The 18164-nt window shown below is 41.5% G+C and overlaps 1 protein-coding gene across 3 annotated transcripts in view; it reads right to left on the bottom strand.

The window, feature by feature from the left end:
* The window catches only part of shroom3 (shroom family member 3), a 60135-nt gene that overhangs the window by 34850 nt on the left and 7121 nt on the right, over window positions 1-18164 (bottom strand). For 2 of the 3 annotated variants that reach the window (XM_080047001.1, XM_080047003.1), the window contains exons 1-2: window positions 17935-17999; window positions 6677-6859 (exon numbers count right to left, since the gene is read on the bottom strand). In XM_080047001.1, the coding sequence (XP_079903127.1) occupies window positions 6677-6859; window positions 17935-17993 (242 nt within the window). In that variant the 5' untranslated portion in view covers window positions 17994-17999. Of the gene's footprint in view, window positions 1-6676; window positions 6860-17934; window positions 18000-18164 lie in introns of those variants that run through there. The other variant, XM_080047002.1, reaches the window with a different exon arrangement.

Raw genomic sequence — 18164 nt, 5'->3', positions numbered from 1 at the left:
CCTTTTAAAAGACCAGTAGAACCTTCTTAAGGCATCCTAAAGGATAACTGTAACTGTATCTTCCTCCCCTGGAACCTCCAAAATAACAATGTCTGCCTCCTTAAACACATCCAGCAGCTTCTCAAAGACCCCTGAAACCACTCAATGACTTCAGGCTTCCTTAAATACCACTGTAGTGGCCATGTCCAGGACCAGTTACCTCTGGTTCCGTTTGAAAGGTCTCTGGAACGCCTCTTGATGGCTCTATGCTTCCTCAAGGACTGTTGTAATCTCTTCAACCACCCCACCTAATAAGGATTCCATTCTTTCTTAAGGACCACTGTGATTTCTTCTAGTTTCTGTGAAAGCCCCTTAAAGACGTTTTCCTAAAGAACCAATGGTACCACCTCAAGGACCAAATGGATGAAGGGAAGAAAAAAGCCTGAATCAGGTGAAATTGGCCCCCAGTGCTTTGTTCCAGGAAGAAATGTACTCATCTTTGCGCCTAAAGGCTGTGTATGTTATGTTCCAGTGGTGTCAGGATATCCATTGTAAGTCAAATTGGTCAAAATGACTTCACAAATTCAACCTTCGAAATGAAGCCCTTGTGTTCAATAAATGCTTATCTGATGCTTAGGAAAACTTAATTAAACATATAAACATTCCGTCAACTCCAAAGTTGCCTGATTTACATGTATCATGGCTGAAGCTGTTGCAATAGAAACCTAAAAACAAGGCATTGTCACAGTGGTAAGTAATGTTCATCATCTGTGATTGGGATTAGTGACTGCAGGTAAAACCTGTCAACCAACCAGTTTTTGTATGGAAAATATAAAATACGTGAAATTATCAATTTATCAGGATCAAAATAACGAAAAACTGAGCTGAGTGTTGTTGTCTGTGTATGTGTGTGTGTGTGTGTGTGTGTGTGTGTGTGTGTGTGTGTGTGTGTATGTGTGTGTGTGTGTGTGTGTGTGTGTGTGTGTGTGTGTGTACGTGTGTATATGTGCATGTGCAGGGTGTGTCTCTTTGAACGGAGACCTTATCTGTTGTCGTGGGAAAATGTTCCTCCAGCCTATAATAATAATCACTCTGATCTGCCCGGAAACCAAAATTGGAGAGAGAGAGAGAGAGAGAGAGAGAGAGAGAGAGAGAGAGAGAGAGAGAGAGAGAGAGAGAGAGAGAGAGAGAGAGAGAGGGGCTGGCACAAGTGCATACTTATACACTTAAACTGTGTGTGTTTGTGTCAAGTGTGTAAAAACAATTTGTTTGTGAAACTATGTTAATAGCTTGTGTGTTTAGGGTGCGTCAACATTGTATTAAAGTTACGTGTAGCCTAGACAGTCTTCTTTTGCTACAGGTCCTGGTTTTCGGCAAGCAGATGAAACCCTGCGTGGACCCTTCAAACATGGTTCTGGTCAACATTTTTCACTGTTTTTAATAGGTAACAATAGCGATAGACACACCATGTTACCAGTTGACTCACTTCAAGACACCCCCTAGCAAAGCAGTGTGGTTAGAATACCAATCTTTGCCCAGTGGTTGTTGGCTGTAATCATTTTGTTGGCAACTTAGTTTTCTCCCTGTTAACTGAAGTTGTAATAAGAGTGCAAAGTCTAAAGCAGGCAGTGAAAAACATGGCACACACTGCAGCCACTTCCAGTGAATGGTGGCTGTTGGTCAGAAGAAAGGTGAAACTGGGGCAAAGATCAGTAAGTTCAGAATTTATAATGTCATATTGTGATGCTATATAGTGTGTTGCTTGCCGGGATAAGTTGGCTGATACTTGGCTGGATTGTTTGGTGGATTTAGCAGTGTGCTGCTGATGGTTAGATGTACAGATATAGATAAGTGAATGCTTTGCTGATTGCCAACTTGGTTATATGGTTGTGCTAAGATGATGTAGCTAAGGGGGATTATTTGTCTGCTGCTTGCTCATAGCAACATGCTGGTTAGCACAACATGCTGTTAGCTGGTGATTTTGTGGACAAATATAACACAAGCTTACATTTCCCGCAGAAATTCATTTAGATACCAAGTTGCATTATTTGGTATGACTGGTTAAGGTTCAAAATTCAAGAAAGGTCTCTCAGGGCTCCTCAAGGACCACTCAAACCCAATAAAGGATCCTCTTCCTGCTCCTGGGACCACTTTCAGGATCACTACAACCCCCTTCGACAACTTCTGGACCATTCTCAAGGACCTCTCTAACCTCATCAACCACAAGCAACATGCAGACACTCACTAGACCATGGCTACAGAGAATCTTGCTCACTGGCTAACAGGTGCATGTTTATAGTTCATATCAGTAGCTTACATCTTCCAACATCGAACTTCTCCACACACAGTTGAACCACAGATCTGAATCAGAGCTCAAGGTATGTGTGTGTGTGTGTGTGTGTGTGTGTGTGTGTGTGTGTGTGTGTGTGTGTGCGTGCGTGCGTGCGTGCGTGTGTGTGTGTGTGTGTGTGTGTAAGGGAGTCTGTTTGTATTGCGCTTGTGTGTGGGTGTTTTCTGCAATTACGTGATGATGTGTCCGAAAAATGTGGTGATTCAACTGAATAAACATGTGAGGAGACAGAGGAGACAAGAGGAGCAAGGTAGGAAAGGAGAAAAGGAAAGAAAAACTGAAACGTTAAAAGAGAAAGAAATGAAAGGAAAGAATGAGCTGCAGAAAGAGACTGCGTGTAGATAAATCACTCCGTCGTCTCCAGATTAACACCCAGCCTCATGGGGCTCTGATGGCCCACTTCCTGTTTTTGGAACCAATAGGAGACAAGCGTTGCTCTCCCCCCCCCCCCCTCTCCCCTTTCTCCTCTCTCTACAGTGGTATCTGATAACCATCCAGGGCCCGGGGGATTGCAACAGAATAGAATCCCCATGCAAGTTTATCTAACTCTATGGGACGATTGTACATTTTAATGACTCAGTTGTCACCTGCTCAAAAGCACCTCGGCAGGACCTCTTAGCTGCAGGTTGAACTTATTTTTAACCTGCAAGTGATTTCAATTCAACTGCTTCGTCACCCCTCCAAAATAAAAGTGGTGCGTACTGCGTAGGCTATATCCTGGAGCAGTTAGCTTTCCGAGAACAGTGAACTGTGTTTTCAAACTCCACAGTTTCAAAGACTGTCTAAATCAGGGGTGTCCAAACTACGGCCCGCGGGCCAACTGCGGCCCGCGGCCCGCTTTTTATTGGCCCGCGGCCGATTTTAAAAATATAATGCAATATGGCCCTTTAAAAAAAAAAAAAAAAAAAAAAAAAAATTTTTTTTTTTTGCATTTCTTAGTTAACCCACTAGTGCAGGGGTGTCAAAACTGATTGATTGGCCCTTGGCACATTTTAAAAATATAATGTAATATGGCCCTTTTAATTTTTAAATAATCTAAATCAGGGGTGTCCAAACTTTTTTCACTGAGGGCCACATACAGAAAAATCTACGAAGGGCCGGGCCACTTTGCAAAAATAACACATTTATCAGGACATGTAGCTGCTCTGATGTTTAGTTTCATAGTGTCTTCGTAAATTGTAATCCTTCTTCACGGCAACACTTTACTTGCACATTAAAAATATACATCCCCCCTCTTGTTAAATGCCATTGATACACCCAGTGTTTTCTGCTTTTACGTCTAATGTCCAGCTTGGTGAAAATAGTAGCCAGCTGAGATCCCGCCCCTCCAAGGGGGGTCCGGGGGTATGCCCCCCCGGGAGATTTTTTTAAGTTTTTAAAGTGAAATGCATGAATCTGGTGCACTTTGAGAGGGAAATTAAGAGGCTAAAGCTGAAGAATTTTGTATGAAAAAAAATGTAAACACTGTGTCAGATGATTTAGAAGCTATTGGAGAAGGACACATAGATTTTCCATAATAATATTAATTTAAATTTGAATATTATGCAGGGTCCTCTGGGATGGCCTTGATGCTCTTTTTCTTTTATGGGACATATTTCTCTGCAATATAATGAGTGCATTTAGATTATTTAAAAATTAAAAGGGCCATATTACATTATATTTTTAAAATGTGCCAAGGGCCAATCAATCAGTTTTGACACCCCTGCACTAGTGGGTTAACTAAGAAATGCAAAAAAAAATTTTTTTTTTTTTTTTTTTTTTTTTTTTTTAAAGGGCCATATTGCATTATATTTTTAAAATCGGCCGCGGGCCAATAAAAAGCGGGCCGCGGGCCGCAGTTGGCCCGCGGGCCGTAGTTTGGACACCCCTGATCTAAATGCACTCATTATATTGCAGAGAAATATGTCCCATAAAAGAAAAAGAGCATCAAGGCCATCCCAGAGGACCCTGCATAATATTCAAATTTAAATTAATATTATTATGGAAAATCTATGTGTCCTTCTCCAATAGCTTCTAAATCATCTGACACAGTGTTTACATTTTTTTTCATACAAAATTCTTCAGCTTTAGCCTCTTAATTTCCCTCTCAAAGTGCACCAGATTCATGCATTTCACTTTAAAAACTTAAAAAAATCTCCCGGGGGGGCATACCCCCGGACCCCCCTTGGAGGGGCGGGATCTCAGCTGGCTACTATTTTCACCAAGCTGGACATTAGACGTAAAAGCAGAAAACACTGGGTGTATCAATGGCATTTAACAAGAGGGGGGATGTATATTTTTAATGTGCAAGTAAAGTGTTGCCGTGAAGAAGGATTACAATTTACGAAGACACTATGAAACTAAACATCAGAGCAGCTACATGTCCTGATAAATGTGTTATTTTTGCAAAGTGGCCCGGCCCTTCGTAGATTTTTCTGTATGTGGCCCTCAGTGAAAAAAGTTTGGACACCCCTGGTCTAAATCGATCGTACACCCTTTAGTTATAACATGGTGGGGGGGACTGTGCAACAAGAAAAGTATACGAGAATAAATGTCTGAAGTCACACACTAGCACCCCCCTGAGGCTGTGCTCTTAATGACAGCCACACATACAGAGTGCTGACCTCCATATTAGGATGAAAGTAGCTGTAGCGGAGGGTCAGTATTTATAGACTGTTTGTTCTGAACTTGGACTGGGTTTATACACACACAACACTCTAATAGAGCGAGAGAGAGATGACAGCGGAGTGTTGAATCAAGAAGCTACTCTTAGATAAGATGTGCTGGCCTCATGGCTTCACACACACATGACAGCATGCCATGCAATCCACACCGAACTTTGTCATCACATTAATTACACAGATGAATGAAGCACACTTTGAGACGGGAGGCCATAGCAGTTACTTGCACAGTGCGGACTGACAACCAAACATTACATCATCACCTGACCCATTAGCTCATTCTTTTGGGGTTGTCCGGGGGCCCCTAACTTTACTGTTATGGGCTCACTCTCACGCAAATAAAGGCTAGCTAGTGAACACAGTGGAGCATATAGCAGTTGGTAGAGAGAATATATATTGGATTTGTCACAACCATTCATCACATGGACACAAACTCAAAACCAAACGAACGATAACGTAGCTACGTACCGAATCTGCCCGACTGTAAAACATTAGCTGTCCTGTTAATAAGCTAATGACGTATTAACTCTGTAAGCAGGTAGGTTCGGCCTTGCACTTTGCTAAATAACACAGTATGTCGAGCATCATATGATGTCACTGGAATCCAATCAATCAATCAATCAATCAATCAATCAATCAATCTCACTGTCTCACAAACAGCGGTCCCAAAACACACAACACAAGTCAACTCTATTACAGCTTCTCATCATTACACACACACACACACGCCAAACACACAAACACACACACACACACACACACACACACACACACACACACACACACACACACACACACACACACACAGGAAGCACAGGCAGGACATCCCTACACCACCAGGGGTCATGACCTCAGCTGAAAGCAGTAAAGCTGTCGCTGATTTGACATCACTTCCTGTGTTACCCACTGCAGAGGGTCTGAAAGGAATATTTATAATTTATCAACACTGGAAGGAACTGTTATCGTAAACCGGACAGGACGTCCCTGTCAGCAACGCTACGGCGTCAAGTCAACCACAGCTCTGAGGAGATGTCTTTGGTTGGACATAGTGCAGCTTACATGAGAATTTTTACTCTATTTAAAGGGTCCCCTAAAATGCTTTTTCAACAACATTCATATGGCTCTTAGGTGTGAGGAGAAAACAGCCCTCTCTCTTTTTCTCCATCTCCACCTTTCTGAAAACCTGTGTTCAAAAAACCCCAGTCAGATTTCTCTCCCCCTTTATGACGTCATAAGGAGACGTCATTCAGGGCCAATCAGAGCAGAATTTTGGAAGGCAGGGCTTTAAAAGACAGGCTCTAAAACGGAACGTTTCAGGCTGCGGCTGAAAGGAGGAGATTCAGCAATGGCACTGTGAGAAATACAAAAGGTTTTTTGACCACTACACTATGAAAACAGTTTCTAGTACAAAACCCATATTACAACTTTGAACCTGACAGTCAGCAAAATCTGACCTTTAAAACTTTAAAAAATTGTATTCTTAGTTTAGGAGACAGTAAAAGCAACACAAAGAAAACACCAATCGAAAAATCTGTCCTCCTCATGTACAGTGTATCGCCCATGAACATGGGAAGAAAATAAAAAAAAGCTTGACGGGCCTGTTGTGCCTGATGATTGGACAAGCAGCATTTGAGGGAGGGGTTCAAGCAAACGGCCAACCAATAGAGAGCCTCAGATCTAGCCCTACCTGTTCTTGATGCGTAGCTGGACTCCTCCTGCTGAGCCTGACCTGCTGTGGCGGGATGGAGGCGGGGTTTGTTGTGGCGGGGGCAGCGGTGATGAAGAGGAGAGAGGAGGAGGAGAAGAAGGAAGCTCTGGGAGCGAGGGATGAGAGGTCTCAAACTCCTCCATGTATCCTGGATCAAACTCCCTGAGAAGAAAGGCAAGAAATGAAAACCTTCATTTGACAGGAAATTCCTCTTCAATCCTGCATGACATTCTGGGTTTTAAACAAAGTCAAAGTCAAAGTCAAAATGATTTCTATAGCACATTTAAAAACATCATCAGTTGACCAAAGTGCTGTACAAGATACAATACAAAATAACATATAAGATACATGAAAAAAAAAGTTAGGAGAGTCAAAGTCTCAACTTGTGTTAAAGGCCAATGCAACAAAAGTGAGTCTTCAGCAACGTACACACACACACTTTTATATTGTAAAGAAAGAAGAGAATTTATCCCATACGCTAATAACGTGGCGATTCTGGAGAACGCCTGGTCAAAATCACATTTTTGGCAAAATCAGGGAAGATCTCCACAAAATCCGCTACCCAAAAAATCCAGTGTTAATACACAGCCTAGGCTCTGTAATCAGGCATTTTGCTAGCTAAGGTGGACCCCTTTGTTTACAAAATGTCAGCGCACACAGAGTACTGACAGGTACAGTGGATCGTGAGGAGATATTCACTGATTCTGACAAAAAGTGATTTTGACAACAAGTGTTCTCCAGAATAGCTGACTCCACCTTTAAAGGCCATTTTCCAAATGATGGCTGAATCTGAACATGTCGCCGTGGTCAGCATAAACAAATAAACACAGACCAGTGTCATATCATACAAACCAATCACTGCTTTGAATTATTCAAATACTGTGCCATTTTTTCCATTGCTATTAAGTTGCACCTTGCCCATGTTTCACAATAAAAGCCTACATAGACCGGGAGAGATTACTGTGACTTTAAAGTTGTCACAGAGCTTTTAATGTTAAACATTAGCAGGAAGTGTTGCCATTCATTGACACTGGCTTCACCAAGTCATTATTACTTTTAAACAGATCTTCAGAATAGTGTTCTTTTCTTAACTTTCTTTCTGGTGTTCTTGTTCCCAGACAAGATTAGCTGATCTATGGACCATTGCACCTGCAGAATCGACCACACGGCTGCCTAAATAAACCAGGGCCTGCTGCTGCTGCTGTGTTCAGGTCCGACCGGTTCAAACAGGACTGTCTGCATGTCTTTTGCTTGTTGTTCCATGAAATCACATTTAACAATTTAGTAATTCATTATACGCGCTTCACCACGGAGGCCCGAAATAGTGTGAGGAATAAGACTCCAGTTCAAAGGTCAAACCATGGTCAAACTAAAGAGGTCTGATCATAAAGAGATATAAATAGTCCTGCTATGTCTTTTGTTATAACAATGAGACAGAAAAAAAGACTTTCCCCGCGTTCCAAATCACATACTTTTTCTTTTTACTACACTACATACTAAAGTACAGAAGAGTTTTAGGGCCACAGACAAGAGAGAAAAAAATCTGATAAGGAAGATTTTTTTCTCATCATGTCGAGAAATGTCAAGAATAAAGACGAATACTCCAAAAAGCTATTGGAGTTAGTGGGGCATTTATGTATTTTCAACATACTACAATTGACGTGCATGTATTGGGACATCCTAAATCTTCTGGCATACTAAAAATTAGGGAAGTATGAGGATTGGAAAGCAGGGTTTATGTCTAAGACTGTTGTGTTTGATATAGTAATTTGAATCTTTTTTCAGTTTGTGGATGGATGTGGACACAAACACTGCTGACGGGTGTTTGTGTTATCCGGTCCAACTATAGTTATATCGATGAGTGAAGGCTGAAAGAAATAGCATCACATCTGTATCTATAATGCAATACACTTTAACACCAGCAAATACCCTCTATTAAGGCATGATTTAAAGCTGCATTAGGTTTTAGCCAGGTGTAAAAGTGCCACCCAACCACCTCCCACCTCCCCCACTGCATCCACCTGTAAGCGCTGAGTCTGCATTTATTCGTGGAGGAAAGATAGTATCTCTCACACACACACACACACACACACACACACACACACACACACACACACACACACACACACACACACACACACACACACACACACACACACACACACACACACACACACACACTTTGTGCTATGCTGAGTGTGGTGTTTCTTTGCAAAGAGAAAAAGAGGTCAGAGCCCATATACGTTCACATACAATCCATTCCTTCTGATCTACTGAATCCCTTTACATTGTCTATCTTATGGCATTTTTTTTAAATAAGGCACGACAGCGAGCTAGCATGAACAATACAACTTCATGTAAACATTTTGTTTTAAAAACAATCATGAAGAATAAGCTTCACAAGAAACCACATGTGTTGCTCAAGTGTTTAGTAAAACAAGATTGCACAAAGCTAGATGTATGTATGTATGTATGTGTGTGTGTGTGTGTGTGTGTGTGTGTGTGTGTGTGTGTGTGTGTGTGTGTGTGTGTGTGTGTGTGTGTGAGTGTGTGTGTGTGTGTGTGTGTGTGTGTGTGTGTGTGTGTGTGTGTGTGTGTGTAAGATGAGCTTTTAATGATGACACACTGGCCCGAGACAAAAGCACTCAATTGGTGTCTGTATATTTCTCCTATATGCAACCATCTTTAACTGCCATTATCTCAAAATAGTCTTATTCAATTCTCTGAACCACAAAGCTCAACTTCTAAAGCACTTGAATAAGCAAATCTACCTGTAATTGGTCAGACTTTGCCAAATGTAAGTATTTATTCAAAAATTTCAGAAAAAACTGTATAACAAAAGATACTGGTTTGAGTGTAAGTAATCAACTGGCGGCCTTTCAAGATGATAGCCTAAGTCCAAATGTGACCTTATTCACCGGAGCCTTGATGGACTCCACCTGCGCAGGTGTACAACTTTGTGTTTACAACCAAATCCTTTTTGTCTCCTACAACAATACCCACAATCAGTTTCTGTGTGAGTAACCCGATCACAAAGGGAAAAAGAATAGACGGAGAGAAGTGGGTCTAAACCTGTGTGTTCAGCAAGCCACCACACCGTCTTGTTGAATGTCTTTTAAAAAATGATTTATTGGACTGTTATGGATATTATGGAGGTTATTTATGCTTCTGGTCCCTTTGATGCAGCATGTCACTACAGTTCATTATATTTACAGTTCAAAATACAGTTATAATATCAGAATTCATATGTGATAAATTAATAAAACATTCAGATCACAAACGGCCTGGCCCGAGCTGTTCCCTCCCTCCACTGCAGGGCCATTTAAATCTATCTCTCCTTTCAAGTAGAGGGATGAAAAATTAAGACAATACAAAACTTACAACCACACACACAAAGAAACACACCCTGACTCCTATTATTACCGAGGACATTCCACTGTTGAGTGACAACAGACATATACAGTAACCATCAAAACACTATTCTATTTTGTAACACACACACACACACACACACACACACACACACACACACACACACACACACACACACACACACACCCAGGAGCACAGATAAAGGCCCATTAGAGTGAAACCTGTCAAACTGGTCAGAAGGAATTTGCGGCAGCCACAACACCCTCAAATCACCTGAACAGGAGGGACTGTTTTGTCACATTCCACTTTCCATCTCATTACACACACACACACACACACACACACACACACACACACACACACACACACACACACACACACACACACACACACACACACACACACACACACACACACACACACACACACACACACACACACACACACACACACACACACACACACACACAATGCTCCCTCCCTCTGCACCTGACCTCAGGAGTTTTCAGGTAGTCACTCCGAACTGCTACAGTAGCTAACTATCCATCCTCATTTAACCCTCCCGTTGTAGTTTAAACTGCTCCACAAAAGAGGATCGCCTTGAAAACAGTTGGTAGTACTAACAGTCTTCACTATGCAAACATATTGTCTTGTAAGTGATAGCGCTAACAAGCTTGCAAACAGTTAGCTTAGAATGTTAGCTTCAGTATGTTATTTTCATCTTTGATAACTCTGTGTTAAATGAAACAATGAATAGGTCACAGAACTCAATGCAAGTTCTTAAAACAAGCCTGGCTCTAAACCAAAAAGTACAGTTCAAGACTGCGGTAAAGTTGGAAACATGTCGAAAGAGTGAAAAATAGTCAATATGCATAATGAAAAATAAAACTTCCTCAACTCATTCATTCCCTCTTCCCTGGCCTTAATACCTTCCCATACAACAGTCACATATACAGTACAATGACAAAGTAAATCCTGACCTGTCGTCATGAATGAATTATCATGTGACCCATATCATGTGATACAGCTGGTGGTATTACAGGCTCAAAGATGATGTTTGGTAGTCTGGAGGGGAAGCCCCACTAAACCTGGTTCTGCTGGGCCAAGCCAATCATGAAAAGGGGGGTGGGCGGGAGTATCTTCTGGTGCTACATGTAAATAGAATCGTGAAAACATAAGGTGGGTCAAAATGAAAAACACATCAAGCCTGGAAAAAGTGTTGCAAGACCATCCCCTACCAATAGGAAATGTAAAACACACCTAAGGGTTGAGGATTCCAGGGATACATTGAGATTCTCATGCCCACTAACTGCCCCCCAGCTAATCTTACTTTGCCTATATGTGCGAGCCAATCATCCTTAAGGTCACAATCCAAAGCACATTTTGATTGGTGCACCACCAATTTCAGGGCTCTTGCCCATACATTCTCACAGTGGCCATATTGCTGCAATGCAAGGGCTTCTGGGTACTCAGATGCTGTGACTGCTTTATGTCTGGAGTTCTCACAGAGATTCATTTAGTATCTTAGCCGAGGCCCCCTTTTGCATGACTTCCCCACTGTCATGATGATGATGTCATGATGATTAACAGTATGCCTCATGGGGTTGTCCAGTAGTAAGGCGCCATGTACCAACACAGATTTTCAGATGTTAAATGGTTGGGGGGATATTGCTTACTTCTTGGGACTCCTAGACTTTGGGCAGATGTTCTGACAGTCCGGTCACATACAGAACATACTGGGAGATTTAACCATTTCTGTTCTCACCATCTTTGTTCTGTTTGATCCTGAATAGAGCTCCATCTATCCTCCACACTCACTGGTAATACCTTCTGCTATGTGGCTCCTCACCTCAACCACTGATCTTTAATGTCATAGGTTGTCCACTTCTTATCACCTGACCTGAAATTCCATTCTTTTGATCATGTGGTCACAACTAAACCAATGACTCCATCCACTGAGAAGAATGAACCTTGAAGTCCAATTATTTTAGATAAAATAACCAGTTAGGGATGTCTGACTTGGCTTAATCCAGTTAAGAACCCATGGCTGGATTTAGCAGCTGGGGCCAAAAATAAGATAGGTCCTCCTTTCCTCCATCTCTCTGTGCAATGAGTACAGTCTTTCTATGCTACGATACTACCTGGCCCTAGGTTTTCAACAGTCATTTGGATAAACAGAAATGGATGAAGATTTATTAACACAGCAAAGTTATTCTTGTGCAGATGTGTCCGATTGACTAAATTCCTTACACAGATCCAGCTGAGGGTGTTCTACAAATAATCCTCTTGGACCATAGAAGTCTGTCATGATACATTTTAACCTCATTTGCATAAAGTTAAATACAGTCATGTGACATCTACTTTATGGATGACGAATTTGCTAACGTCAGAACATTCTGCAAACAAAAAAGGGTGATTCTGGGCCTCAGACTTTCATTTTGTCCTGTGCGTCAACTGTTTGAAAAAATTCTGAATGGACAAATGCCTTCAAGCGACTGATAGAAACACGTCATAATATGCTTTGGAGGTGGTGAATAATCCCCAAAGAAGAAATGCACACAGTACGCCTAAACCCATGTGAGGCAGTTCACACATTTGCTTTATATATTAGTTCTGCTTGATGACTGGCAACAATCCCTTCCAACTTCCAACTTCTATCAGATGTTTTCAAACTGCGAGGGAGAGACGTGAGGCATAGACACAGCCCTGAGGTGAAAAGGACAAGTGCATGCTGCTAGTGCTCTGAAAACACACGTTCACACAAAAGTTACACGGACTGGACAGGTCACCAACTTTTTCAAGCAAGTCTTGGACGGGTTCTTAAGTCCACAGCAGAAGTTTGTTTAGACTGGTTGGAGGCTGACATCATTGGTAAACAATGTGACAGAAGATGTATTTTGGGATGACTTGGAATGGAAAGTGAGGATTGTGCAGAATGCGTGGAGCCGACGTCAGTGCTCTTTTTCCCACAAAGTCACTGTGTGTGAAGATGTCTTTGTCCCCACTATGTGATAATGTGTTGAAGTTAACACTGAGAGACACACACACACACACACACACGCAAGCACGCACGCACACAGACACACGCACACACACAGACACAAGCACACACACACACACACACACACACACACACACGCACACACACACACACACACACACACACACACACACACACACAGACAGCAGTTGCCCGGGAAGCAGTTTTGTGGCGTTTCATCCCGGTAATGACTTCTTACCAATTCTTTTTTTTGAGCGGAGAAACTCAAACATTCATTAAGCTTAGATTACGTCAAGCAACAACAAAGGAGGAGCACAAAAGACAGAGAGTCACAGGAGACCAATGGAAGAAGACAAAGAGAGAGAGAGAAAGACAGACAAGACAGAGAGACAGAGAAATACAGAGAGAGAGAAAGAGATAGAGGGAGAGAGAGGGAAAAAAAACTTACCCAAAACCCAAATAGAAAAGAATGACAAGAAAAGCCAATGATAACAGAAATTACCCTAAACTTTATCCCATACATTCATTCAAACACAACTGATGGACCCAAAGAAGGATGTAAAAGCTTTCTAAAGGAAAGATATTTAGACTGCATATCGACATCACAACTAAATCCACAGAGGTCAAAGGTCAACGCCTCTTAACGACAGCCGTTACAAATACTGTATTTCTACTTTCACAGAGATCACTGTTATTGCAACAAACAGCCATCCTCTCTCTCTCTCTCTCTCTCTCTCTCTCTCACTCACACACACACACACACACACACACACACACACACACACACACACACACCCACACACACACACACACACACACACACACTGCTGATATGCTGCATGACTTCTTATGAGGCACACCTCCCCACAGTGTGATTATCTGCGTTCATGCATATTTCATAAGTTTACTTCACAATGATAACAATTGTGTAGTATCTCTTCAAACTTTTGCACATCACTATCACAATATAAAGACAGTTCAAATCACAAGCCATGAATAAACAATCTGGAAAAATCTGGGCTAAATCAAGTGTAACCTGGTTCAACTTCTGCTGCAGCACAATAATGAAACATCATCATATAAAGTGCTGCATTGGTGCAATGCCAGACATGCATGAACTGCATGGTTCTACTGTTTATCCAGTGAGTGACACAAAAGATAATAAGTTGCCGTTGAGGTAACTTAACACAGTTGTTAAATCTTGTCTGAGTATTGCAAACCGCTTTTAGTGCTTTGGTGTCTGATAAAAAACCTTTAAATGCATTCCGTTGCCTCACTGGGATCCTAAACAACTCGACCCCCCAGCATGCATTGTTTTAACACTGGGCTGTTTTGGGTCTGAATAGGAGAAAATCCCTGCAGACAGGTGTAAAAAAAAAAATTGGGTCAAATGTGAGACCATGGAGGAGGAGGCTGTTTTAACAACAAACGAATGTCTATTGTTTTGGACTGACATTTTCAACTCATACAGATGACTCAGGTGTCAACATAGTTTTGGGTGTGTTTATAAAAGCCATTACGTGTTTTTATTTTTGTTTTAACTTGTTTGGCTATGTGGTAGCATCTTACAATTATTATTATTTTTTTTTTTTACAAATTATACAATTCTGGTCACACATTGTGTTATGGAAATACATTTCTTGTCCAAAATGAATCATTTTAGTAAAAAAAAACATCCATGCTGATCATACTGGAAAGTTTTTCTAACAATTGTGTATCGAGATTCGTCTCATTGGTTTCAGTCAAATATTTGCTTGAAGGCCTGATTCAGGAGGGAGGGACAGGTGTCATTTTACAGGTGGTCAGCTTTGCATTCAGTCTGAGTCACACAAACAGAACAAGACAAAGAACATGCAAATAGCAAGTGGAGGAGAACAGAAGACAGCAACCAGTACTGCTCCACTGAATACTCACTGCAGGCTCTGTTCACACCAAGGATACTGACAAACCATACCAGCCGGAAAAATACACACTCCCACATTATGGTGGTGTGTTGTATGAATATGAATGAGACAACATTCACTTTAAGACCTCCAGATGTCACCAATCAGTCTGCTTATACATTCATAATCAAGGGTTGCTAGCAGCTAGCAGAAGCTATCCAAGCAAAGCCCACACTGAGTGATCCATCATTAGATTAAAAAGAAGAGCATGATGTGGAAAGACAAAGGGACAGCATCTAACTGGAGGAATCAAACTTAAAGGTTTGGGCATTTCTTGAAATGACTTAACACTGTCAATGACAACCGTGTCATGTTTTGGTAAATCTATCAAGGTGTTCTCACTGACATGTCTGCAACAATATACTTTATATGTAATCATTTATGTATATATGGTACAGTATGAGTCATAATATTTTGATGGAAAAAAGTCAGAAAGTTAAAAGAATAAAGTTGAAATTTCACACAAAAAAATTCTTTTTCATTTGAACCCTTTTGACAGAGTTGAAAATAATCAAACCAATGAAGTCTGAATTCCATTTAGCTGATTCAATGAAAAGGGTCCTGTTATTGTTCCGGAGGATTTTTTTTTTGTGGCATTTTTATGGGGCAGAGAGGGGAGTGACATGCAGAGAACGGCCGCGGGCTGGAATCGAACCCGGGTCCGCTGCTGGCCAAGACCCATGGGGCCCTACCAACTGAGCTAAGGGCGCCCCCTTCGGAGGATTAACCCTTCAGATTCCAAAGACCTTTTTCTCAAACCACCTTTAAAACAATATTTACACGTTTGTCTCCTGGTAGAGAGGTTCACGACTTTCAGTACTGAAGAAGGATCGATACTGCCATTATGAAGTAACGATTTAAAAAAGAAATGATGCTTGCACTTTGACTAGCAGGTGTCTCCTGTCTGCCTCAGGAAAACAAAAACTCTACGTGTGTAAAGTAACACCGGTGTAGTGCAGACTGCTGATCACTGGGGGATTAGAGGACAAAACACCGGTAAAACAGCTGCAAGGTGCAAGGCAACTTAAGCAAGGAGTACTATAGGTAATGGAAACACACACACACACACACATACACACACACATACACACACACACACACACACAGAGAGCACAAGTGTGCAGTGCTAATCTTACCTCAAATGAGTAAAGCAGCAAGTGTCAGGTATCAAAACCCCACACGCTACACACATGCTCCACAGGAACACACACACACACACACACACACACACACACACACACACACACACACACACACACCGCAATACGGAAGTTCATTTGTGAAGAAAAAAAAAACAATAACAAAGAATTCAGTCATTCAAAGCTGTTCTCTGCTTTGATCACACCCAAACAGAAATAACAGAGGACAGATTGCTTCTTATGACAGCTACTATCAGCTACTTAACACATTCTGTCTCATTTGTTTAACCCCTACGGAAAGTTAATGTGGGGCTTTTAATGCTGGAACTATTTCTTGACAAACAACCACAGAATATCCATCCGCCCAGTGCTTCTATACAGTGCCTCTGCTGGTTGCCTGGAGACCTCAGGGTGACGAAAAGCCTCCAGGCAGAGTCACTGCACCCATCTGTTACTTTGCCAAGAAATAGTTACAGCACATAATCCTCCCCCTCAAAATGTAACTGTCCAGATCAAGCGGACAATAATATGGGCCAGTTTGGTACTAACTGGAGCATACCATAGCCTTGAATAGCTTGGTAAAGTCCACATTGCCTATGCCTCGTTAGCAATTAAAGACACCTGTTCATTTACAACATTTTGGGAGGACCCATTGTGTATGTTCGGAAAGTGGAAGCTAGCTAGCTATAACTTTAGCACTCATTCCCTACCATTTTCTGTTCATATTATTTCAACAGAAGTCAATGGCAGCTGCTTTACACTCTGTACTGTGTGTGTCCTACATTATACAAAGTTGTGGTGTTGACAAATGAGCAGACCATTGGAACTCACAGGACATAAGCTCTGTGAACTGAGCAGCCCTCATTTTTCCCATTGATTTAACAGGGCCTAAGGCTTACAATGTTAGTCCCGCAAGCTTGAATGAATGTGGAGGCTGTTGAAATTCATGTGATATTACAAAGTATTTTTGTTCCCCGCCCACACAGATATTCCTCCAATCAAATTACAGTAACTACTTGTCTTCATATTAACAATTAAATTAGCACAAAAGCCAAAACAACCAAATATATATACTCACATTTCAGCTCAAATACATTGTAATCTCAGTTGGATAAGTTCAGCTGCGATTTATCGATACAGGTCTGACAGGCAGCAGGTGTAGAAGAGATGTACACACCTCAAAGGAAGCGTTTTGTCCTATATGTCAACAGCATGCATATAAACCTTTCATAAGTAATGAAGGAGAAATATTTGGCCTATGTTAATGACAGTAACAAACTGCATTCCTACAGGTCGCTGCCAAAAGACGTTTTCAATTCAGCCAAGCCCAACACCCTGAAACGGGCAAGACCTGCTTGAGCCAGAAGTGAAGTGGTGGTTAAGCGTTGTCTCATTTTTTCCATAGCTCACAATGGGATGGGAAAGTCAGAAACTTTCCAAGGGACTCACCAACTGTGTTGTTATCTCATAGCTCTGAATGTATAAGTATTGTGTGTGTGTGTGTGTGTGTGTGTGTGTGTGTGTGTGTGTGTGTGTGTGTGTATAGTGTATAGTGTAATTTTGTCCATCATTTCTATCAGCATACTTAGTGGGTCGGAAGCAGTTCAGATGTTAAATTGAACAATGTGAAAATAAAAATAAAATTAAAATGAATTCTGATACATCACATCACTTTCTTTATATAGTAAATATGTAGTTAAGTTTTAAACACACTAAAAACAAACAAACACACACACACACACACACACACACACACACACACACACACACTTGCAAACTTACATCTCTGATGGGCAGCTCCTCCATTTGTTTTCAGCCTTTTGTAATAACACCAATGGCATGCTTATCTCTCTATCTCTCTCTCTCTGACTGTCAGTGGCTCTGCTGTCTCTCTTGACTTTCCCTGTGTCTCTTTACCTCTCTGCTGTCAGCCAATTAGGGCTCACCTGAACGCACCAATCAGAGGGAGGGCAGCAGGTACGGAGGAGTTTGGTGTCGACAAAACACACACA

This window comes from Ammodytes marinus, assembly GCF_949987685.1.
Source record: "Ammodytes marinus genome assembly, chromosome: 18".
Lineage (NCBI taxonomy): Eukaryota > Metazoa > Chordata > Actinopteri > Uranoscopiformes > Ammodytidae > Ammodytes > Ammodytes marinus.
Note: the sequence above shows the minus strand (reverse complement) of the source record. Positions and strands in the feature narration are given on the sequence as shown.